A 26,157-nucleotide genomic window follows, 5' to 3' on the forward strand; every position below is an offset into this window, starting at 1 on the left:
GCACACTTATACGCATCTGCCTCAGCTATTGATGTCTCTCTGTGCTCAGCAACCATATACCCTCTGTTTGGATGGGCTATTCACAGCAACCCACTGGGAAGTGATCATTACCCTGTGATATGCCGCATTGATACAGGCGTTCCCCATCTTTCTTACCAAATTCCCAAATGGAACTTCTCCAAAGCTGAATGGGATGGGTACAAGCAGCTAGCTATACCAGAAGAAAAACAGGTCCAACAAACACCTATAAACTTGGCAGTAGAACGTATATCTAGAAAAATACTGTAAGCAGTGGACAAAGCAATCCGAAAACAATCCACTAAAATATCGGCCCGCTCTAAAGTGTGGTGGAATGATGAATGTAGTGCTGCTAAAAAAGAGAAAACAGAGCATGGAATATTTTCAGAAAGTTCCAAACAACTGAAAACCTCATCTGCTTTAAAAAGGCAAAGGCAAAATGAATTAAGCAGACAGCAGAAGGGAAGCATGGAGGTGTTTTGCTTCCACAGTTACAAAAACCCAAACAATTTGGGCCAAAATACAGCGTATATATGCAAAACATCCAAGTGTCAACTGTCCCATGCTCAATGTAAATGGCTCTGATATTACAAAACCAGAGGAGATTGCAAATGCTCTAGGTAGATCGTTCATGGAAATCTCAGTTGTGATATCATGCTTTCCACAAATCCAGATGCACACAGCATAAGCTGAAAAGCACTCAATTAATTTTGAATCAACATTCAGTGCTGCGTACAATCTCCCCCTTCACAATGTCAGAATTACATCATACTCTAGCCTCCACTAAACTCAGTGCAGCAGGGCCAGATGTACAGAATACATTACATCATGATAGCAAAACTTACTGAACCGGCACTCAAGACACTATTACTGCTCTACAACAGAATATTCAAAGAAAACACTTTCCCTGACAAATGGCGACATGCTTATGTTTTGGCATTTGCAAAACCTAGAAAAGATCCTACAAATCCGCAGCATTATCAACCTATTGCACTCACCAGCTGTATATGCAAGGTCATGGGAAAAATGATCAATGCCCGGCTACCCTGGTTTCTAGCTCGAAATAACCTTATGAATCCAGTGAAGTGTGACTTCTGTCATGGTAGATCAGCTATTGACCTTTTGATTAAGACAGAAATAAACATCCGTGAAGCCTTCGCACGCAAAAAACATCTTGTGATAGTCCTATTTGACATTGAAAAAGCATTTGACACTGCTTGGAGATATGGTATAATGCGAAATCTATACGATCTGGGATTATGTGGATTCCTACCACAGTTTATCAGAAACTTCCTACACCACCACTCATTTCAAGTTCGATTCCACAACCACTTATCTTCAAAGTTCACATACAGAAAGAAGGGATACCACAAGGATCAGTGCTAAGTGCTACCCTCTTTAATATAAAAATGAATTCAGTAACACTGGACCTGCCACACAATATCCACTAGTCTGTACGCTATTGACTTCAGTATTGCCTGCCATTCGCCTAATATGCGAGAGACAGCTGCCATCAACAAAATAACAAATGGGCCCAAAACAACGGTTTTCACCTCTCAACCCAAAAGACTGCCGGTATACACTTCTGCAGGAAGCGTAACCTACATCCACACCCAGAACTTCAACTAGAAAATCAAATCATACCAGTGGTCCTTAGTGTCTGCTTTCTTGGTATGATATTTGACCAAAAACTCACCTTCCTGGAACATATAAAAACACTTAGAATTACATGTCTTAAAGAGGTAACTATTTTAAGATTTCTATCAGGCACAGCCTTGGACACACCCAACAGAACATACTGCAAATATATGCCGCACTGAGAACCCAGCATGGCGAGTACACACCAATTTACACAGATGGGTGTAAAACTGACAATTATGTTGGTGTAGCAGCAGTATTTCCCAACACAACTACATCCAAGAAACTCCCTACTGAATGTAGCAGCTATACTGCAGAACTTTGTACTATCCACATAGCTTTAAACTATGCACTCTCAAAAACCATATTGCACAGTGTTATATATACAGACTCCATTAGTGCTATCCAAACTATACAACAGAACCCAAAGAATGATAATCCCCTACTTAGACAGATCTGGAATACTCTGACTAAGTTAAACCAGAAGAAACAACAAGTTCTAGTATGTTGGATCTCTGGTCACACTGGAATTTCTGGAAATGAACAGGCCTGCCAAAACTGCTACCGATCCTATAACCCAAGCCTTGACTACACCTGCATCTGACTACAAGTACATTATAAAGAAACAATGTTTTGAATAATGGCAACACATCTGGCAGAGTCAGGCCAATAACAAATTATTTGGCATTAAAAAAGATCTCAAACCATGGAAGTCCAGTATTCATGAGAATCGACATGAAGAAGTTGTATTAGCCCGATTACGGATAGGCCACACACACTTGAAACATCTCTATCTACTTACAGCCACTGACCCACCATGTTGCACAAACTGCAACACCCAACTTATAGTCCAGCATATACTTATTGATTGTCTGATTTACAACAGTGAGCAATAAACTCTCTTTGCCTCATTTTCAGCAACGAATACTCAGAGTATTGCCCATCTTTAAGCAGATACACCATATGTGGACAAAATCTTCACTTTCCTTAAAGAGATAAAACTGTATAACACACTGTAGACTTTAACTGCAATCCAAATTGGAAAAAAAAAACAGAGCACTAAACTTTACCTTAGTTAGGTGCATTATGGCCATGTTGTTCTTGCGCCGTAAAGCCCACACACAAACAAACAAACTGTGCCTACTCCACAGTCAGCAAAAGCAACTGAAGCACAAACTTTGCAGAAATCCTCTGCATCATGTTCTTTCCTCTGTTAAAATGTGTTGGCGTGTTCCATAAGAGAATCCTAGCCTGTCAGTAATATCGGAAGTGGTCATTTGTTCGTCTTCATTGAGGATTTGGCCAAATCCTGTTGCACAAGTTTTCACTTGTGCAACTTGTTGATGGGCAACCTGAACACTCAGTCTTCAACTGATGTTTTACCATGTTTGAATTGTGAGACCCACTCAAATGTTTGTGTTCTTCACATGGTATTGTCACCAAAAGCTGTTTAGAGCATCTTGTACATTTTTGATGCTGTCTTCCCCAGTTTGAAGAAGAATTTCACGCAAATGCATTGTTCCTTCAAATTAGCCATTTCATGAATAAATGAAACCACCAATCATACTTAACAAGCACTATAATACACTTGGAGTATTAACCTAGCAAGTTAGTACTCCAAGAAGTACTAACCTCAAAATAGTGTCCCTGAAAATAGTGTACCACCTCATTTATTATCATATGAAAATTTAAGGTGGTATGAGTCCCAGGCAAGTAAAAACATATTAATTCATGCGAAACACTGTAACTGTTCCATTTCTTTTTAATTCTGTCATAAATTGCTAACCTTGAAATTATTGGTGAGTTATCGCACGTTGAAATGCCTTAAAATAAAGAATAATCCCTATGACTGTCATTATGATTGCTCTGAAGTATTTTGATGTATTTTAGATTGAAGTATTTTTTAATTGCATGACAGTGCATTTGCTACTAAGAAATCTTGAAAATTATTTCTAGATTTCCTAATGGCTCTTTGTTGTTGCCTCAATTCCATGATGCTGTTTTCAACTTTTGAAATTATAATTGTTATCTCTGTGTTTTAGGTTTGCCACAGCTGAAAAAGCTATTGGAGCAGAAGGCTTTAAAGCCACATGGACCGAAATTAGAGAAGGTTAGTAAAACTGAACTCCTGATTATTTCACATCATTACACATATGTTGTTCCAATTTTTTTTTTTTTTTTTGACATGCTTTTTATTCATTTTCATAGGGACAGATTGCAGTCAATATCAGTGCAAAGTTAGTAAATTGTGCGTTTCTGAAAGTCAAAAGTGCAATAAATTACCTAATTGTGGATGGAATGATAATTCTGATGAGATTGATTGTAAGTATTTTCTAATTTTCAGTGAAATGAAAAAATTGTTTTTGCTGTAGCAATTCATTTGGCCTTTTATTATTGTTGTTTGTGGCTCTTATATTATTTCGACCTGACTGTGGGGTTCCACCCCATGACTGGTATTGCTACCAGGTACAGAGGGTGGTTGTGACTTTCTGGAATTCTTTGTAGGTGTTCTCTGAGAGCTATTGCTGATAGGCTGTTATGTAGGGTCTTTGGCACCATACTAGTGGTTGACACAATGGTTGGGATGGTCGTTACTTATTGCATATATCACATCACTTTGATCTCCTGTCTTAGGTTCACGTACTTCCTGATTTTTTTTTTATTATTTTATTTTTTTGTTTTTTAATTTTTATTTTTTTAGAATCTAATCAGTTATGCATAGTTTTTAACCAACATTTATGTTAATGTTTATGTTCTTTATGTTAATGTTTATATTCTAGATGATGAATTGAATTTTAAAAAATGCAGTTCAGCAGTAAGTGCAACCATGTTTTATTTTAAAAAAATCTGTATGCACACACATAATAGGCCTCTGATTATACAATGATTTCTATATATACATACCAATAATATTGAATCAGCAGAAAGACAAATTTATACTGAATTGAATATTTTTAAATTTTGGTGGGATTACAATTGAATATGTATTTCTGGCATTCAGTGATATGTCTGTGGCCATAATGTACTGTATTACTATTAATATTGGCAAATAATACAAGGAAGCAAGCTAATAGAGTATCAGTCAAAAAAAATTTAAAAATTCCCATTTCACTTATCCACCATTCCCTCCAATAGGTTGTCTATTTCTTCTTTGAATTTATTCAGACTATCCACTTCCACAACAACGGATAAAAGCTTGTTCCAGCAATCAACTGCCCATTGGCTGAAGGCAAACTTTCACATATCTATTCTACAACCATCCTTCCTCGGTTTGAATTTTATGCACCCTCAATTGCATAGTCTAAGCAAGAGGAAGAATCCCATCAGCATTGAATTTGCTCAAGCCATTTAAAGCCTTAAACACCTTAATCAGATCACCTTGTATGTGCCTAATCTACAGATGCTGCAGTTTGCAGAACTGAGCCTTTCTTGGTAAGAGCACCCCTTTGTGCCCCTCTCCAGTTTCATTGCCCTTCTCTCTACCCATTCCATGAGCTCTGCATCCTTCCTGAAAAATGAGGCCTTTATACCTGTATGCAGTACTCAAGATGTGGCCTTATACAATGGAATAATCACCTCCTTATCACTACTAAAGAAATTCCTGTATGTCACTGACAAAACCTCATGAGCCGTCCTGACAGCCAGTCTGTACTGCCCAGAGAACATCATATCAAACTAAACAAGTATCCTTAGGTCATTTTCCTACCATGAGTGTAGTACCACACAGCTGATATGCTAATCTGGGATTACTGCTACTCATATACAATACCTTGCATTTGTCATTGTTAAACTTCAGTGGCTATTTCCCAGTCAATCTGCCTAATTTTTCTAGATCTTGTTGCAGCATACCTTTCATTATTGTCATTAATCACCCCGCCAACCTTTGTATCTTATGCAAACTTAGACATTAAGTCTGATATGCTCTCATCAATGGTGCCTCCGTAGCCAGGTGGGCAGGAGCAGCAGTGCATAGCACACGCTTCTTGATTAGACCGGGTTTCGAGCCCATTACCACCAAATACGGAGGATGCAGAAAGGTCAGGGAATAACCACCGCATATCCCCGGAGCAATACAGCCTTATTTGCTAATGCTCCTAAAAACCAAATAACAAACAAACAAGCTCTTATCAATATCATTGATAAATATAGAAAACAACGATGGTCCCAACACTGAACCCTAGGGGAACTCCACTAATAACATTAGTCCATGAAGAGCAGTGTCCATTGATTAACCCTCTGTCTTCTCCTACTCACCATCCCTTTATCCATAGCAGCAACTTGCTCTATTGCCACAGTACTCTAATTTGTACAGCAGTCTTCCCTCTGCAACATGTGCTGCGCACTGCTGCTCCTGCCCACCTGGATACGGAGGTGCCATTGATGAGAGAATATCAGACTTAATGTCAAAAGCTTTTCTAAAATCTAAGTATGTGATGTCAAAATTATTTTTTGTATCCAGTTTCTTTGTGACTGCTTCATAATATCAATCAGATTGGTCAGACAAGATTACTCCTTAAAAAAATCCATGCTGTGACTGCAGTATAATTGTGTTCCTGTCTAGATGGTTATACATTACTACTTTAACCAGTAACTCCATTATTTTCTCTGGAACAGAAGTCAAGCTAAAAGGTGTGTAATTACTCACTTTACCCTTGGATCCTCCCCTTTCCCACTTGTGAATAGGATACACATTTGAACTTCTCCAAGGGTGTCCTCATAATTAATGCTAAAGCCTAATGACCTCTCTGCTGCTGCTGCTGCGCCGACCGGGCTAGCCGAGTGGGTAAAGTACCTGCCCGGCAACCCAAAGGTAGCGGGTTCGATTCCCGCCTCGGGCTTGGATCAAAGTACTGCAAAAACCTTGGGAGGTGCAATATGGCCACAGAAGCCGATGCGCCAACAACTACCAAAATCAAAAAATCATCAATCAGCTGCTGCTGCTCTTAATATAATTGGATAGATACCATCAGCTTCAGGTATCTTGTTTTCTTGTAACTTTGACAGTTTCTCTTCCACTTTCTTCTCGTGTATCAAAAAATTATTTAGTTTCCTTTCAGAATTTGATATACTTCCAGCATTTCCCTCCCTAAAAATTTCCTCATGTATGAATGTAGATGCAAAATATCTATTGTTTGTCAGCAAATGGAATAGGTGTTTTGCATCTACTAGATTAAACAATAGTTAAACTACTCAGTGAACCAATGTGATTCAACCACTTCCTTCTACTCTTAATGTAAATAAAGGAGTATTTGCTACTTTTCTTGGGTTTCTTTCCCAGAGATTTCTCATAATCTGCCTTAGCTTGCCTAATCCACTTTGTGACTTGATTGCAGACTAGTTTATATCTACCGGAAGTCTCAGTGTCACTTGATAATGTATAAGCATCCCATGTATTTTTCTTCTCTGATCAGTTCATCTGACATCTGTTTGGGTCTAAGCCTTAAACTGTATCTCTTAGTTGGTAAAACTAAGCGACTTTGCGACTTGATTACAGACGAGTTTATATCTACTACAGGCTTCTGTATCACCTAAAAATTTTTAAGCATCCCATGCATTTTGGTTTTTTGCCACAAGTCTTATCAGTTCACCTGACATTCATTTAGGTATATGGCTGGAATAGTATTTCTTAGTCGGTATAAAAAACTCTAGTAGCTTCTATGATTACTTCCCCAAATGCTTCCGGGCGCCTCCGTAGCCAGGTGGGAAGGAGCAGCAGTGCATAGCACACGCTTCTTGATTAGACCGGGGTTCGAGCCCGTCACCACCAAATATGGAGGATGCGGAAAGGTCAGGGAATGACCACCGCATATTCCGGAGCAATATAGCCTTAGTTGCTAATGCTCCTAAAAACCAAACAACAAAACCAAATGCTTCCTATTTAGAATTTTGTGTTGGTAAAGTCATCAGTTGATTCCATTAAATAGAATTTAAAAACTGTAAGAGACCATTGTAGTTACCCTTGCAAAAGCCCTTTCCTTGCCCTGACAGTAGTTACATCTTTAAATAAATCTCACATTAGTACACTGTGATCACTACCACATAGTGGTTCTTTTATGTGCAGATTCTTAATGTAGGAATTAAGAATTACCTGCACTGCCAATCAGAGCAAGAGTATTACTTTTTCTTGTTGCTTCTCTAGCATGCTTGGCGCATTTCTGAGGATTCTGTCCTTAATCTGACAGCATGGCTGTCATCCACAATCATCGGCAAAAGCTCATCATCCTCGGAGACTTTAACCTTCCACTGCCAGCCACAAAGAAGCTCCTAGATACTCTGTCATTGAACATGTCGGAAATGGGCATTGGTCTTATTCATGTTCCTCCCTCACACGGCGATGCCACCCTGCAGCGCATCTTCTCAAACTGTTTAGTAGAGGAAACCCTGACCATAACTGAGAACTTCCTCCAGTCCGATCATGTTCCGATTGCTGCGATGATATCTCTGCAGGCACCTAAGGATGAACGTACACAAGTACAAACTACGAACACTGTCAGGAGAGTATACAATCCAAAATACATCAACATTGGAAAAGTTACTACCCTTTTCCAACTTTACCCATGGAACATACTGGCTGAGCTTAACATAAATGAGGCTGCCTACTGGCTTTCGAGATGGATGGAATTCATTGCAAGGTCTGCAATGTCCAAAACTTGCATCCTTAGTCCCCACTCAAAGCCATGGTGGAATGACCTCCTGACCAAGGCCTTTAGGGAAAAACAGGCAGCCCATGCCTCTTACAAGACGTCGCCTTCACAAGAGTCATACGCCAGATTTTCCAAAGCAAAGATGGATTTCCAGAAGAGGAAACAATTTTCTATTGACAATTTCATGAACCGCCGTCTATCCAGGGGAAAACGTGTGTGGTCCACAAGTCATACTTGCACCCCTCTGTCTTTAGATGTCCAGGAATGGTGTGAGCATGTGCTGCATTTTAAGCGAGATCATCATGTGTCCGAAGCATATCCTTGGAACAAAGCGTTTAACATTTCTTCACCTTCTAGTAATACAGAAATTTCCGAAGAACAACTAATAAAAATAGTAAATTCACTACCTGACAAGTCCACCATAGGAATTGACGCAATACCTCTGTTTAGTCTAAAAATTGCTTCTCATTTCATCAGCAAAGAGCTCACTCAACTCTACAACAAAGTACTCAAATTTGCACAGGTGCCTTCAAGCTGGTTATCATACAGAGTCATGGCAGTTCCGAAAAAGCCTCATGCGAAAAGACCGGCTGACTTCAGACCAATATCAATTGCCTCTCCCTTCCTGAAATGCCTCGAGAAGTGCATCTATAATGATGTAGCACTCGCAGTCTTTGCGCATAGGCCAGAACACACCCATTATGCCATGCCTAATAGATCTACCGTAACCTGCCTACAGTCATTATCACAGAAAATACTTCAGGCCTGGAATGACAACGAAGTTGTCATTCCACTTGTTGTCATTCCACTGTCATTCAACGAATGACAGTGAATGAATCTTCACACCACCATTTTTCTCGACATGAAATCTGCTTTCGACTCAGTCCAAATAACACCCCTTCTTGCCTTACTTGAGAGATTCTACGGGATATCCGGAAATATGCTCGAGATCCTCAATAATTTGCTATCTAGGAGAATGCTTCACTTCAAAGGCGATGGCATTGAAGTCACTAAAAGCGTCGAAGTAGGGATCCCACAAGGTAGTTGTCTCTCAGCCTTGTTATTTGCAGCAATATTCGTTCCACTAATGGATCAAATTCCAGCGTTCCTATCGTATGCTGATGATATTGTTTGCTACTTGCCATGCAAACGCCATGTTGGTCCTTCACAAGAAAGACAAACCGCCTCTGAATCTGTAAACAGCTACCTAAATACATTCTATAAGTATGCTAAATTTTTTGGCCTGTCAGTCAATCCAGAGAAGTCAAACTATCTCATCTTTACGCCAAGTCGGAGGACTTCTACTGATACTGCATCTTCTCTACTTCCGGTTGGCAGGAAATGTCCTGACTCCCACAGATAGTGTCAATTTCCTAGGAGTAATCCTTGATGCCAACCTCACCTATAAAAAACAAATCCAAGCTCAGTATTCCAAAGCCCTGAGAGCGTTCTGGGGAAGGAAAATTGATCTGTGCAAAACACACAATAAGAAAATAATCAAGAAGTACCTCGCAACTTAATTCTGTAGTGTACTCTCCTATGCCGTAGAAGTTTGGTCGGCGGCACCACCCACCAGCCTCAGGAAACTATGGGGCCTCGAATTCTGGGTGCTGAAGTGGGGCAACTTGTGGTCGCACCAGATCTACACAACATCTAAATCTACTCTCTGCTGCAACCTGCAATATGCGCCCATAATCCACAGAGCCCATGTACTAAAAATAAAGTCATTCCTTCATCTGTGCTCAGCTAAGCATGATCACATCAACATCTGGAACACGGTTGGTTGGCGTTTGCCAGGCAGACATCTCCATAGTAGCCGCTCCTTATGCTTAAGGCTCCAGCGGTTACAGAATTTCAAAAAACACTTCCCAAATGTGACTCTGGACACTCTCAACTCGCTCAACATCGACATCGACCTGTGGTCTGTAGACAAGGCATATCGCGATGGCATCTTGTCCTATCTTGCTGTTTGTAAAGGACATTTATGTAAGTGCCAATCTTAGTTAGCCGATGTAATTTCATGTTCTGCTCAACTTGTAGTCCTTTTTCGCTGTAATTACTACTTCATTCATTTTTACATTTTGACTATTATCTTTGCTTTGATCTGTTAATTATTATTATTATTTATTTTTTTTGTATTTATTTTTTTTTTTTTTTATAAATCAAAATCACTTGTATAAACAACTAATTGTAAGATTCCTCTGGCTTTCTGTGTAAGGAATCACTAGTGTATAAAATTTATGTTAATAAAGAATCTTATTATTATTATAGCCTCGGTTGCTGATGCGCCAATAAAACCCAAATCAAATCAAATCTCTAACATGCAGATGTAGAAAACAGTCACAAATAATGCAAAAATTGCAGCTACTGTGTTGTGAGTGGCAAGTTCCATTAATTCCCCATTATAAGACTAATCTCCCATTATTTGTCTGTTTTAAATATTTATTAATGATATTGATGGTATTCCAAGGTATTTCAAGTTCATATTATAAGTTTGCTAATGGCACAATCTTAGCAGGGTGGTTAATGACAACCAAGGTATATTACATCAAAATGATTTAGATAAATTAGGCAAATGGGCTGAAAATTTTCAATTGAGGTAAAACTTTTATAAATGCAAGGTAGAGTATGTGGGTAGTTCAATTCCAGAATAACATGCCATTTGGGTAGCTCACATCTGGTGAGTATGGGCTTGGCACACACCCAGGGTCCTGAGCTGGATATCATCATTCTTCTCTCTTTTGGTGATTCCCCCTACTTTTATCTCTCTCACAGGATACTCAATTTTTTTTGGCTGGTGCAGCATAAGCCTCAGGCTTCCTTGCATCATATGGCTAATAATAATAATAACGCAAGGTTGTTGATAAGGAAAAGGATCCAGGGGTAATCACACAAGTCAAACATGAAATTAGGTCAGCAGTGCAAACATGCTGCTGACAGACTCCAGCGAAGCTCATTGGGTTATCGGGTTATTTTTGAAACAACTTCCTAATTCGAGAATGCTCTTCATCAGTTATATTACGTTAGATGTTCAGACAGAATCTTTATATGGTTTGCGCAATGTAAAGTGTTTTAATCGGTAAGCTTGCTTTTGCTAAGTTAATATTATCGCCTAAAATGAAGAAAGCTACAACAAAAAACATTTTAAATTTAGAGGAAAAATTAAAAATCGTTAAGGAATTAGAAAATGGAAAAAAGGTGTGACATTGGCCAAGAATTACAGCATAAATGAATCTAGCATTCAACGAATTAGAGAAAATGCTGAGAAAATTAAAAGTTCAGTAATCTGTTCCACATCATTGGCTGCAAAAAGCACTACAAAAGTGAGAAATCCGTTTATAGAGAAAACTGAAAAATTACTTGCTTTATGGATAGATCTTAATCAAAAAAGAATGCCTCTTAGTTCAGATATTATTTGCGCCAAAACTCTCTGCAAATTTTCTTTTACAAGGAGAAGCCGGTCCATCCAATGCAGACGTCTTTCAGATAGGTTAACCTTTTTGTTATGTGGAAATGCAGAGGGCAACTTTAAGTGTAAACCACTTCTAATTTATACATCAGAAAATCCTCATGCTTTTAAAGGAATATCAAAAAGCTCCTTACCAGTTCATTGAAAATTGACCAAAAAAAACCTGGGTGACAGTTAAAATCTTTGAGGATTGGTTTTTAAATTGCTTTTGCATCGAAACAAAAAGATATTGCCTGAAGAAGAAGAACATAGCATTCAAAATCTTGCTCATCCTTGAAATTTCACCCAGTCATCCTTCACATTTTAGCATTAGCATTAGTAGAGGCATTTGATGCAAGAAAGCAAGCTTATGCAGCATCAGCCAAAAAAAAAAAAAAAAAAACCCACTTCCACTTCACCCCTCTGTTCGTTCCAAATACTTGTCCAGCTGAGCCTTAAACTTATTTAGGCTATCAACCTCCACCACAAGGGATGGAAGTCTGTTCCACCAACCAACCACCCGCTGGCTAAAGGCAAATTTCCTCACGTCTATCCTACATCTGTCTTTCCTCAATTTGAATTTATGCCCTCTCAGGTGATTTTTCTGAGCTAGAGGAAGAATCCCATCAGCATTGAGCATGCTTAAACCATTCAAGGCTTTATACACCTCTATCAGATCAACTCGCTGGTGCCTAGTCTCCAGACACTAATTTGCAAAACTTAAGCCTTTCTTCGTAAGAGCACCCCTTTGTTCCATTCACTAATCTTGTTGCCCTTCTCTGTACTCGTTCCAGCAGCTCTACATCCTTCTTGAAATGAGGCCTCCAGACCTGTATACAGTACTCTAGGTGTGGCCTGACCATTGCCTTATACAAGGGAATAATCACCTCCTTATCCCTGCTGGAAAAATTCCTGTATATCATTGACAATACTCCATGAGCTACTCTTGCAGCCCGTCTGCACTGCTCAGAGAACTTCATATCTGCCTGCACAACCACCCCCAAGTCCCTTTCATTCTCTACCACTGTCAGTGTAGTACCACAGAGTTGATACGTTGCTCTGGGGTTGCTGTTTCCCCATGTGTAGTACTTTACATTTGTCAATGTTAAACTTCATTTGCCACATCTCAGCCCATCTGCTCAACCTTTCCAGATCCTGTTGCAGCAGCATAGTGTCAGTAGTGTCCTTGACAACCCTGCCAACCTTTGTATCATCTGCAAACTTGGACATTAAGCTTGATATACCATCATCAATATCATTTATAAATACAGAAAACAATAATGGACCCAACACTGAGCCCTGAGGGACTCCACTAATAACATTAGTCCACGATGAGCAGTGTCCATTGATTACCACTCTCTGTCTTCTCCCCCTCAACCACCCCTTTATCCATAGCAGCAATTTGCCTAAAATGTCACACTGCTCCAATTTGTGTAGCAGTCTTCCATGTGCAACAGTATCAAAAGCCTTTCTAAGATCCAAGTATATAATATCAAAGTTATTCCCTGCATCCAGTTCTTTTGTGACTGCATCATAATATCCAATCAAGTTGGTCAGGCAAGACTTCCCCTTAACAAAACCATGCTGTGTCTGAGCTATAACTGAAGTCTTGTCTAAATGATCCTGCAGTGCTTCTTTAACCAGTGCCTCCATTAATTTTCCTGGAACAAAAGTTAAGCTCACAGGTCTATAATTACTTGTGTCAGCCTTTGATCCTCCTTTGTGAATTGGGGTCACATTTGCACATTTCCAGTCTATGGGTACCTCCCCTGAGTCCAAGGAAGCTCTCATAATTATGGCTAAGGGTTTGCTTACTTCCTTTGCTGCCTCCTTTAATATAACTGGATAGATCCCATCCACCCCGGGTGCCTTTCTTGTGTTTATCTTCAACAGTTTCTCCTCCACTTTACTCCCAGTTATTTCAAGATTCTGTAGCTTACTGCTAGAGTTGAATACACCTCTGGCATTCCCCTTGCTGAATAACTCCTCATGTGTGAATGTCGATGCAAAATATTCATTTAGTTTGTTAGCTACCTGAGCGGGATCATCAACAGTTGACCCATCAATATCAACTGAACCAATCTGGTTCATCCCCTTCCTTCTAGAGTTAACATAAGTAAAGAACTCTTTGCTGTTTTTCTTTGCATCCCTTGCCAAGGATTTCTCGTAATCTGCCTTTGCCTGCCTAACCTCCTTTGTAACTTGGTTGCATATCAACTTGTATCTATCATAGGCTTCTGTGTCATGTGTTAATTTGTAAGTATCCCATGCATTTTTCTTCTCTGCCATATGCCTCATTAGTTCATCTGACATCCATTTTGGCCTAAACCTTGAACAATATTTCTTAGTTGGTATGTAAAGCCTAGTAGCTTCCAAGATAAGTTCTTTGAATGCTTCCCATTTTGAATTTGCTGTTGGTAACATCATCAGTTGGTCCCACTGTATAGAATTTAAATACTGTCTCAGTCCATCATAGTCGCCTTTACGGAAGCAATAACCCTTCCCTTTACCCCTAATGGTAGTTACCTCTTTGAGTAAATCCCACTTCAGCACAGTGTGATCACTGCCACCTAGTGGTTCGTTTATCTGCAGATTCTTAATGCATGAAGAATCACTGCTGATAATCAAATCAAGAGTATTACTCCCTCTAGTTGCCTCCCGAACATGCTGATGTAGAAAACAATCATCCAATAAATCCACAAAAGCCCTGCTAGTGTGTCAGTAACCAGCCCCCAAATTCCAGTCAATATCTGGGAAATTAAAATCTCCCATTATAAGACTCTCTGATTTACTGGCCCACTCTATTTCCCTGTACAGTTCCTTATTATACTCATCAGAGTCATTAGGCCTATAGCACACTCCTACTCTCAATTTTGATCTCCCAATGCTTATGTCACACCAAACTGACTCAACACTGCACTGTCCGGCGATGTCGACTGGCTTCACTTCCTTGGTTTTTATGTGTTTCTTAACTAATAGCATAACCCTCCCCCCTTCCTATCCTGTCTATCCTTTCTGTAGACGTTGTACTCCCCAAATTGCAGTTCTGCATCCCTTATATCTGTGTGACACCACGTCTCTGATATCCCAACAATATCTGCCTTTGATGTTTTGAGCAATACCTCAAATTCATCAAATTTATTTACTAAACTCCTAGCATTGGTGTAGACGCAAGTATACCTGCACCTGTTTCTATTCTTAGCTACCCTAACACAACCCATGTGTTTACTTGTACCACAATGGCTCCCAGCAGTCTCTGAAATACCATGCATCTTGTTTTCCAGGCTTCTGCTCATTCTAATAGAAGCAGTGCAAGAATCTCTTTCACCTCTGCCAGTGGCTACTGTCAATCTATTGGTCTTTGTCTCCCCCCAAGCTAGCAGTTTTCCGACCCACCTAACACTGCTTCGATAGCATCAGCAAATATTCTTGCACCCTTTCTATTTAAGTGTATCCCATCCCTGTAGAAGCAATCTCTCCTGTTAACAAGTACAGTCCAGGCTGAAAAAAATTCTACCCCTTGAGCCTTGCACAATCTTTCCAGGGCCGAATTGATCGACAAGGCTCTCATCATATACTCCCTCCTATCGTGTCTGGGCAGAATTGCAGACACTTTCAAATTCAACCCTATTGGAATGAGCCGCAGCCTGGAAAATAAGATGCAGGATATTTCAGAGACTGCTGGGAATCATTGGGGTACAAGTAAACACATGGGTTGTGTTAGGGTAGCTAAGAAAAAGAACAGGTGCATGTATACTTGTGTGTACACCAATGCTAGAAGTTTAGTAAATAAATTTGATGAATTTGAGGTATTGCTCAAAACATCAAAGGCAGATATTGTGGGGATTTCAGAGACGTGGTGTCACACAGATATAAGAAATGCAGAACTGGAATTTGGGGAGTACAATGTCTACAGAAAGGATAGACAGGATAGGAAGGGAGGAGGGGTTATGCTATTAGTTAAAAAACACATAAAATCCAAGGAAGTGAAGCCAGTCGACATCGCTGGACAGTGCAGTGTCGAGTCAGTTTGGTGTGACATAAGCATTGGGAGATCAAAATTGGGAGTAGGAGTGTGCTATAGGCCTAATGACTCTGATGAGTATAATAAGAAACTGTTCGGAGAAATAGAGTGGGCCAGTAAATCAGAGAGTCTTATAATGGGGGATTTTAATTTCCCAGATATTGACTGGAATTTGGGGGCTGGTCACTCACACAGTAGCAAGGCTTTTGTGGATTTATTGGATGATTGTTTTCTACATCAGCATGTTCGGGAGGCAACTAGAGGGAGTAATACTCTTGATTTGATTATCAGTAGTGATTCTTCATGCATTAAGAATCTGCAGATAAATGAACCACTTGGTGGCAGTGATCACAGTGTGCTGAAGTGGGAGTTACTCAAAGAGGTAACTACCATTAGGGGTAAAGGGAAGGGGTATTGCTTTCGTAAAGGCGACTACAATGGACTGAGACAGTATTTAAATTCTATACAGTGGGATCAACTGATGATATTGCCAACAGCAAATTCAAAATGGGAAGCATTCAAAGAACTTATCGTGGAAGCTACTAGGCTTTACATACCAACTAAGAAATATTGTTCAAAGTTTAGGCCTAAATGGTTGTCAGATGAACTAATGAGGCATATGGCAGAGAAGAAAAATGCATGGGATACATACAAATTAACACGTGACACGGACGCCTATGATAGATACAAGTTGATCTGTAACCAAGTTACAAAGGAGGTTAGGCAGGCGAAGGCAGATTACGAGAGATCCTTGGCAAGGGATGCGAAGAAAAACAGCAAAGAGTTCTTTACTTATGTAAACTCTAGAAGGAAGGGGATGAATCAGATTGGTCCACTTGAGATCGATGGGTCAACTGTTGATGACCCTGCTCGGGTAGCTAACAAACTAAATGAATATTTTGCATCGACATTCACACATGAGGAGTTATTCAGCGAGGGGAATGCCAGAGGGTATTCAACTCTAGCAGTAAGCTAGAGAATCTTGTAATAACTGAGAGCAAAGTGGAGGAGAAATTGTTGAAGATAAACACAAGAAAGGCACCTGGGGTGGATGGGATCTATCCAGTTATATTAAAGGAGGCAGCAAAGGAGGTAAGCAAACCCTTAGCCATAATTATGAGAGCTTCCTTGGACTCAGGGGAGGTACCCATTGACTGGAGATGTGCAAATGTGACCCCAATTCACAAAGGGGGATCAAAGGCTGACACAAGTAATTATAGACCTGTGAGTTTAACTTCTGTTCCCGGAAAATTAATGGAGGCACTGGTGAAAGAAGCACTGCAGGATCATCTAGACAAGACTTCAGTTATAGCTAGGACACAGCATGGTTTTGTTAAGGGGAAGTCTTGCCTGACCAATTTGATTGGATACTATGATGCAGTCACAAAAGAACTGGATGCAGGGAATAACTTTGATATTATATACTTGGATCTTAGAAAGGCTTTTGATACTGTTGCACATGGAAGACTGCTGCACAAATTGGAGCAGTGTGGCATTGGAGGCAAGTTGCTGCTATGGATAAAGGGGTGGTTGAGGGGGAGAAGACAGAGAGTGGTAATCAATGGACACTGCTCATCGTGGACTAATGTTATTAGTGGAGTCCCTCAGGGTTCAGTATTGGGGCCTTTATTGTTTTCTGTATTTATAAATGATATTGATGATGGTATATCAGGCTTAATGTCCAAGTTTGCAGACGATACGAAGGTTGGCAGGGTTGTCAAGGACACTACTGACACTATGCTGCTGCAACAGGATTTGGAAAGGTTGAGCAGATGGGCTTCGAGGTGGCAAATGAAGTTTAACATTGACAAATGTAAAGTACTACATATGGGAAACAGCAACCCCAGAGCAACGTATCAACTCTGTGGTACTACACTGACAGTGGTAGAGAATGAAAGGGACTTGGGGGTGGTGGTGCAGGCAGATATGAAGTTCTCTGAGCAGTGCAGACGAGCTGCAAGAGTAGCTCATGGTGTATTGTCAATGATATATAGGAATTTTTCTAGCAGGGATAAGGAGGTGATTATTCCCTTGTATAAGGCAATGGTCAGGCCACACCTAGAGTACTGTATACAGGCCTGGAGGCCTCATTTCAGGAAGGATGTAGAGCTGCTGGAACGAGTACAGAGAAGGGCAACTAGATTGGTGAATGGGACAAAGGGGTTCTCTTACGAAGAAAGGCTTAAGTTTTGCAAATTACAGTGTCTGGAAACTAGGCACCAGCGGGGTGATCTGATAGAGGTGTACAAAGCCTTGAATGGTTTGAGCATGCTCAATGCTGATGGGATTCTTCCTCTAGCTCAGAAAAATCACCTGAGAGGGCATAAATTCAAATTGAGGAAAGACAGATGTAGGATAGATGTGCGGAAATTTGCCTTTAGCCAGCGGGTGGTTGGTGGGTGGAACAGACTTCCATCCCTTGTCGTGGAAGTTGATAGCCTAAATAAGTTTAAGGCCCAGCTGGACAGGTATTTCGAATGAACAGAGGGGTGAAGTGGAAGTGGTTATTTTTATTTATTTATGTTACTTTTTTTTTTTTTTTTTTTTTTTTTTTTTTGGCTGATGCTGCATAAGCTTGCTTTCTTGCATCAAATGCCTCTGCTAATGCTAATGCTAATGCTAATTCTCGGCTTTTGTTCAGCAGTGACCTGTACTTGTTAAGTAATTCTGCCGGTCTCCTACTTTTAATATTATTAGTGCCAACGTGTACAACTATATCACCTTTTGTGCCCTTAAAAGATGATATTCGCTCTACAACGTCATCAACCTTTGCCCCTGGCATAATTACCCTGGTCCTGTTACACCTATCTTTTTTACAAAGCATGTTCCCCGTTTCCCTGACAATAGTCACCAACAACTACTAGTTCCTTCGGGACCAGCGCATTCTGCCTTGGGGGTTGTCTCTGTGTCACACGATGCCCAAGTGCAAGCTCTGGCGTTGATGTGGGCAGCTGAGAGCTTGATGGGCCCCTCAATTTAGTTTCTTCGAGGGCATCCACCCTGTCCTTCAAGCTCTCATATAGGCCCACAAGAACGCCGAGTTGTTGCTTGATATCGATACACTCCTTGCATCGCACACACACACAAAGACATCCCCCTTGGCAGTATCATGTCCCGTACCCGATTGCGCTGCAAACGTCAAGCAAACAGTGCATTTTATAAGGCTGTGAATCAGAGGACAACTGCCCCCCTCAGTTCTGCTCTGAGCCACTGCACTTCCATTAGCTTGAGCCTTTTGCTTTGCCACTCTGTTCTGAGTCATGATTCTATCAATTTATTAATTAATTATAATTAATTATGTTATGTTATTAATTATGTTAAATATAATTAATTATATTACGTTTGTAATCTAAGTCGTTATATGTATTTATTTAAACGTACAATTTAACTGCTAACGAAGTTCAACTAACGCTATCTAGTACGGTATATAACTATCGTATCACAAAGGCGGGAAAATTACGAACGGTACCGGAGTTGAAACACGTGGAAACCTTTACCGATACTTTTATGCAATTACAAGGCCCAGTAAAGAATAAATACACCAAATTAATCAGAAAATCACAAAATAATGTTATACTACTAAATTTAAATCAAAAGTTTTAGAAAAACAATAATTTCAAATCAATAAATAAGAAAAATCCACTTAGCGGCTTTGAACACGACCGTCTCTAGTAGCCTCGTCAGCAGACTCCTCAATTGTCTGATCTGCACCCAAATGTAAAAGTTACCTTTCTTCCAGTGAATACAACTTCATTAATTCAGCTGCTGGACTAAGATGTTATAGCCTCCTTTAAACTTTATTACCTAAGAAGATCTTTTTTTACAATTGGTGGAAGGTACTGATGGAATAGACAGTCCTTCAATTTGAGATTATTGACGCAATTATAACATTCTAGATGCTGGAAAGCTGTGGCCAGAAAGCTGCACTAAAGAAGCTACAGTCGAAATGCTGGAGGTAGTTTAGATTGTGAAAATTGGCAAAATGATTAACAGAGAGGCATTTGAAGAACTGGAACCAGCATGTATCCCAGAAGTTCTTGAATCTCATAGAGCGCAATTATCAGTGGACGATTTTTTAACACAATGTGAAGATAGCAAAAATGAAGAAGATGCACACAAAAATTTGACCCGCAAAGAGACTAGCTAAGTTTTTAAGACTTGCAAATCAGCTTAGCCAAGAAGCTCTGGATATGGATTCTAATTTGGAGAGGAGTTTAAATTTAGCTTTAGTTCCTTATGAAGAAATTTATAGAGAAAAACAGCGTGCTGCTAAGCAATCAATTTTTACTAATTTTTTTCCAAAAAGTGTCGAATACTGTTACAAGTTTATCACAGCAATGAATTTAGATTAAAAATCTAGAGGTGCATATTAGCAAGTTTAATTTTATGGCTCTTTTGTTATTTTTTCTTCTTTCTTACTGAATAAAGACAATTTTTTTTTCAATTTCATTTTTTTTACTTTTTTTTTTTTTTTTTGTGTACATGTATGGAGCCCTCATTATGTCTTATAAACTGTGTTTCGCATTGCTCTGATTTGGACTGTGCAGTACTTTCCCCTGAACTGGGAAATTTTCAGTCATTCCCTTGAATTGGAGGATGACTGTATATGATATCAAAATTATTTTTTGCATCTAGTTCCTTTGTAACCACATTGTAGTATCCAATCAAATTGCTCAGGCAAGCTTTCTCCTTAAAAAACCCATGATGTCTCTGATGCATTGCTGCTTTAACCAGTAGCTCCATTATTTTCCCAGGAACACAGGTTAAACTAACAAATCTGTAATTACTCGTATCACCCTTTGATCCTCCCCTGAATACAAGGATGGTCTTTAATTTATTTCAAAATTAAAGCTGTATCAATGAATTGTATCAATTTCCAAATCTGTTGGAAATAGAGAAAAAAGAAAAAAAATAGCTGATAAAACTCTACTAACTTTTTGTAATCATCTAGAAATGTTGTGCAGAGATATACAGGAAAGGTTCGAAGATCTCCTTAATTTGAAAATTCCAGATTGAGTTATAAATCCTTTTTTAAATAATGACGATGGTGAACGTTTTGTAGAAGAATTGATTGAGTTACAAAATGAAGTTGAACTGAAGCCAAAATTTCAAAATTCATATCAGGAATTTTGGTTACAAAAGAAAATCCCTGACCATTATCTTGCATTGTGGGGAATTGTAAAAAAATTACTTATTTTTTTCCCAACATCATATCTAGTCGAAACCAGTTTCAGTGCTGTATCTCAATTGCTGACAAAACAAAGAAATTGTCTGGATGTTGTTAAATGTGGCGATTTACGACTTTTACTTACAGATATTAAACCTAATATTGATAAGCTAATAAATCTCCAAGCTCATCCATCGCATTAAATATTAAAATATAATTAACTGTTTCCATTAATATCGTGACTTATTTATGTAATAAACTTTCATTTTTATAACTTAATTCAAGTGACTATAACTGACTTTATTTATGTAGTTGTAATTTTTTACGAAGAAGGAATAAAGTGCAGTAAATAGTTTTCTTTATAATTCACACACCTACATGCAGGGCTGCATTTACGTTTTTGGAGGCAAACAGACAAATATTCATTTCAGTTATTTAGCTTCACTTTATATTGGTTGGCTAAAAAAAAAGCCGTGGCGAGGGCTTTTTTTAGGGGACGGTGATCCAAAAAAGTTTGAGAAGCACTGAACTAGATGATTATTATTTGTACCAGCATATTATAGAAAGTACTAGGGATAAGAATATTCTTGAACTCATCTTTACTAACGATTCAGATAACATCACAGGACTTAAAGTACAGGAACCATTGTCAGGAAGTGTTCATGCAATCATCAGTTGGAAGATGAAGAAAGATGTTGCAGAAGGTAAAGGCAGGGCCGACTCTAGGCTTAGGCACACGAGGCACCGGCCTAAGGGTGCAATTGCTTTGGGGCACCAACATCGTAAAAAAAAAAAAAGTAATAGTATTAAAGAGGACCAGAGAGTCGAAACGTTGGTGGTACGAGCAGTACCCCCCAAAAGCCGTATTGCAAGGGACGTCATTTTTAGCATTTTTTGTTTTTGGTTTGCCTATTTGATTTTTCGTACCAGGCGCCGTATTGCATGGGGCTCTGTTTTGATCAAAAATTTTATTTTTGGGGTGCCTATTTTACTTTTCGCACCAAACTCCATTTTTATCATGGAGTCGGATTAAATTTAAAAAATGCAAATTCGCTTATTGCTAGTTCATTGCAATATCTTCATGATTATAGGTGCGACAAAAAGTTTAAAAATATATTGCTGGAAGCAGAAGATATTGCAATAAAAATTAGATATTAAAAAAATTTGAAAAAATTAGAACATGGAGACGTTGTTGTTGTTGTTATTTGGTTTTTAGGAGCATTAGCAACTAAGGCCATATTGCTCCGGGATATGCGGTGGTCATTCCCTGACCTTTCCGCATCCTCCGTATTTGGTGTTGACGGGCTCGAACCCCGGTATAATCAAGAAGCGTGTGCTACGCACTGCTGCTGCTCCTTCCCACCTGGCTACGCAGGCACCCATGGAAACGTTCTAATTTGAAAAAATTAGAACATGGAGTAATGTTTCCTTACGAAAATAAAGATGAAGCAATATGCAATGAAGAAGAAAATTTTAAAACAACTATTTTTGGAACATTTTAGACCACACCATCACTGCTTTGAAGGATCGTTTTGATTTGTTAGCGAAACACAATAATAATTTTAATATTCTTTTGAATTTAAATAAATGTAAGTCTATGAATGACATAGAACTTTTTAAACATTGTATGAATTTAGAAATGCTTTTAACAGCAGAAAAAGAAAAAGACATATCAGAAAGGATTTGCTTCACGAAATTAGATATCTTCACTGTTCATATTCGAATGAAGAAATGTCACAAATGAAATGAAGAAAATTCTCCAATTCATTTATGATCAGTAATTAACATCTTCCTTACCAAACCTATTCATTGCTATCCGCATTTTCCTAATGTTGCCTGTCTCTGTGGCCAGCGCAGAAAGGAGTTTTTCAAAACTGAAATTTATTAAAACTCATTTGAGAACAACTATGAGTCAGGAAAGATTAGACAGTTTAACAATATTATCGATTGAACGAGATATTTTAAAAGAACTTGATAGGGAAGAAATGATAACAAATTTTGCGACAGTAAAATCCAGAAAAGTTTTAATTTAGTTAAAAAATTGTTTTTTGCTAAGATTTTCAATAATAATTCTTATACTTTATAGACAGCTTATATATTTTATTTAAGAAGATTTTTTTTTTTGCTTTGTTTTTGCAAAATTGTTACATTTATTATTATTATACACCTATTTTATAAGCATAATTTTAAATATTTTATTTAAGAATTTTTTTGTTTAGTTTTCGAATAATTTATTGTTGTTATATACCTTTTGTAAATAAAAGTTTGTAAATTTAATTTTATGTAAGATTTTTTAAATATGTTCTATTACAGCATGCCCTTTTGTAAAATTTATAAAGCTTAAAAATTTTAAATAAAAAAAAATTATCAGGCGCTGAAACCAAACTGCCCTAGGGGCACCACATACCTTCGAGCCAGCCCTGGGTAAAGGCATGGGGTTTTAACTTCAGGAGAGGGATCTCTGACAGTTTAAGACACTAAATGGCATCTATGAATTAGGCGGATTGCTGAGGGATGGCTAATACATTTGAATTACGGAATAATTTTAAAGCAAAAATCACAGAAGCCACGAACACACACACATACCTTGAAGAAAATATTGCAGGAGGACAAGGATGTCAAACTGGATGACTGCAGTGATGGCTAGTCAAATAGAGCTGAAAAAGATAGCATGGGACAGCTACAGAGAGAGAGAGATGAAAAATACTGAAGCCTACGCAGAGTACAAGTTCATCTGTAATAGTACCACAATAAGGTCAAGGCTGCGTATGAGAAAGCATTGGCTAAGGGAACAAAGAATGGGACAAACAATTTTTCATGTATGTGAATAAAACAAAGAAGAAACCTGATCAGATCAGACTTGTTCCCTGGATGCGAGAATGTCTTAAATAACCCAGCCGATGTTGTAGATAAATTGAATAAGTACTTTGCATCATTCTTTACTGACAAAAGGCCATTCATGCTGGGAAGAGGCCGTGCAAGTAACGCTGGACCATATGAAATTAGTAATGTAGTAATTACAGATAACTGTTTATTAGAAAAACTTTTGAGCATAAAGGTAAGGCTCCTGGAGTTGGTGGCATACACCCCCTATAGTTTGAGGAAGAATGCAAGGGAGTGTATTGAACCATTGAAGTTAATTATGAGGGCATCTTTGAAATAAGAGGAGATTCCTTTAGATTGGAGAAGTACCAATACATAAAAACAGTTCTAAGATTGAAGTTGGTAACTACATACTGGTTAGTCTGACTTTAATAGAAAAAATCTTAGAGGCAATGATTAATAGTTTAATCCAAGGACATTTAGATAAATATGGTATTCTGAAGGACACACACAGTGTAGCTTTGTTTATCTTTGTTTGTAAATCATGCTTAGCTAACTTAATAGACTATTTTGACAGAGTTACCCATGAGCTGGATTTAGGGAACAATTTGGATATAGTTTATTTGGATATTAGCTACACATTTGACTCAATCTCTTATGACAGGTTACTGTATAAGCTTGAACACATCAGAATTACTGGTAAGATACTGAGATAGATTGCTGGGTGGCTGCAGGGCAGATGGCTGAGAGTTGTAATTAATGGATATTCTTCAGATTGGTGCAACGTAACAAGTGGAGTCCCACATCGGTTCTTTCACCACTGTTGTTTCTGATTTTCATAAATGAAATCAATGAAAGGATAGAAGACGTGATGTCTAAATTTGCTGACAGTGTAAAGATTGGCAGAGTCATAAATGATCAGTGCCAGGCAGTGCTCCTTCACAATGATTTGAGCAGACTTCAAAGATGGTCAGAGTAGTGGTAGCTATGATTTAATGCTGCTTAATGTAAGGTCCTACACTTGGGGAGTAGCAGCCCCCAAATAAGTGATGTTGGATTAAAAACAGTGTGGGGAAGAAGAGAGTTACAAATACAGGCAGATTGTGCGATCTGCCTGTATTTGTACAGGCAGATCGCACAATCTGCCTGTACAAATCTGAGAGTTACAAATATCTGAGAGTTACAAATACAGGCAGATATGAAGTTTTTTCAAGAGTGTAAACAGGCACCCAGAAAGCCTATGGTGTCCTATTGATGATTTATCAGACGTTATCCTGTAGAGATTGGGATGTCATAATCCCACTGTATAAAGCAATTGCATGACCACAATTGGAGTACTGTATTCAAGTATGGAGACTGAAAAAAGACATTGAGCTTCTTGAAAGGGTCTAAAAATGGGCAACTGGAATGGTTGAGATTGGCAGATTTTTCTAGCAGGGATAAGGAAGTGATTATTCCCTTGTATAAGGCAATGGTCAGGCCACACCTTGAGTACTGTATACAGGTCTGGAGGCCTCATTTCAAGAAGGATGTAGAGCTGCTGGAACGAATACAGAGAAGGGCAACAAGATTAGTGAATGGAACAAAGGGTTGCTCTTATGAAGAAAGTTTTACAAATTACAGTGTCTGAAGACTAGGCACCAGCGAGGTGATCTGATAGAGGTGTATAAAGCCTTGAATGGTTTGAGCATGCTCAATGTGGATGAGATTCTTCCTCTTTCTCAGAATAATCACCTGAGAGGGCATAAATTCAAATTGAGGAAAGACAGATGTAGGATAGATGTGCGGAAATTTGCCTTTATCCAGCAGGTAGTTGGTTGGTGGAACAGACAATCCCTTGTTGTGGAAGTTGATAGCCTAAATGAATTTAAGGCTCAGCTGGACAGGTATTTCGAACGAATGGAGGTGTGAAATGGGAGTGGTTTTTTTTTTTTGGCTGATGCTGCTTAAGCTTGCTTTCTTGCATCATATGCCTCTACTAATGGTAATGATCCTGCAGTGCTTCCAATAATTTTCTGGGAACAGAAGTTAAACTAACAGGTCTATAATTAATTGTGTCACCTTTTGATCCTCCTTTGTGAATTGGGGTCACATGTGTACATCTCCAGTCCATTGGTACCTCTCCTGAGTCCAAAGAAGCTCTCATAATTATGGCTAATGGTTTGCTTACTTCCTTTGCTGCCTCCTTTAATATAACTGGATAGATCCCATCCACCCCAGGTGCATTTTTTATGTTTATCTTCAACAATTTCTCCTCCACTTTCCTCTCAGTAATTACAAAACCATCTAGCTCACTGCCAGAGTTTAATTCACCTCTGCCATTCCCCTCCCTGAATAACTCCTCATGTGTGAATGTAGATGCAAAATACTCATTTAGTTTGTTATCCACCTGAGC

The 26,157-nt window shown here is 38.8% G+C and overlaps 1 protein-coding gene across 1 annotated transcript in view; it reads left to right on the top strand.

Annotated features, from left to right (window-relative positions):
* Positions 1-26,157, top strand: part of LOC150083615 (suppressor of lurcher protein 1-like) — a 383,165-nt gene that overhangs the window by 298,506 nt on the left and 58,502 nt on the right. The window contains exons 14-15 of the mRNA XM_090378541.1: positions 3,699-3,766; positions 3,865-3,978. Coding sequence (XP_090234667.1) covers positions 3,699-3,766; positions 3,865-3,978 — 182 coding nt within the window. The remainder of the gene's footprint in view (positions 1-3,698; positions 3,767-3,864; positions 3,979-26,157) is intronic.

This window comes from Mastigoproctus giganteus, chromosome 7 (assembly GCF_048544385.1).
Source record: "Mastigoproctus giganteus isolate SK-2022 chromosome 7, ASM4854438v1, whole genome shotgun sequence".
In the NCBI taxonomy this organism is placed as follows: Eukaryota; Metazoa; Arthropoda; class Arachnida; order Uropygi; family Thelyphonidae; genus Mastigoproctus; species Mastigoproctus giganteus.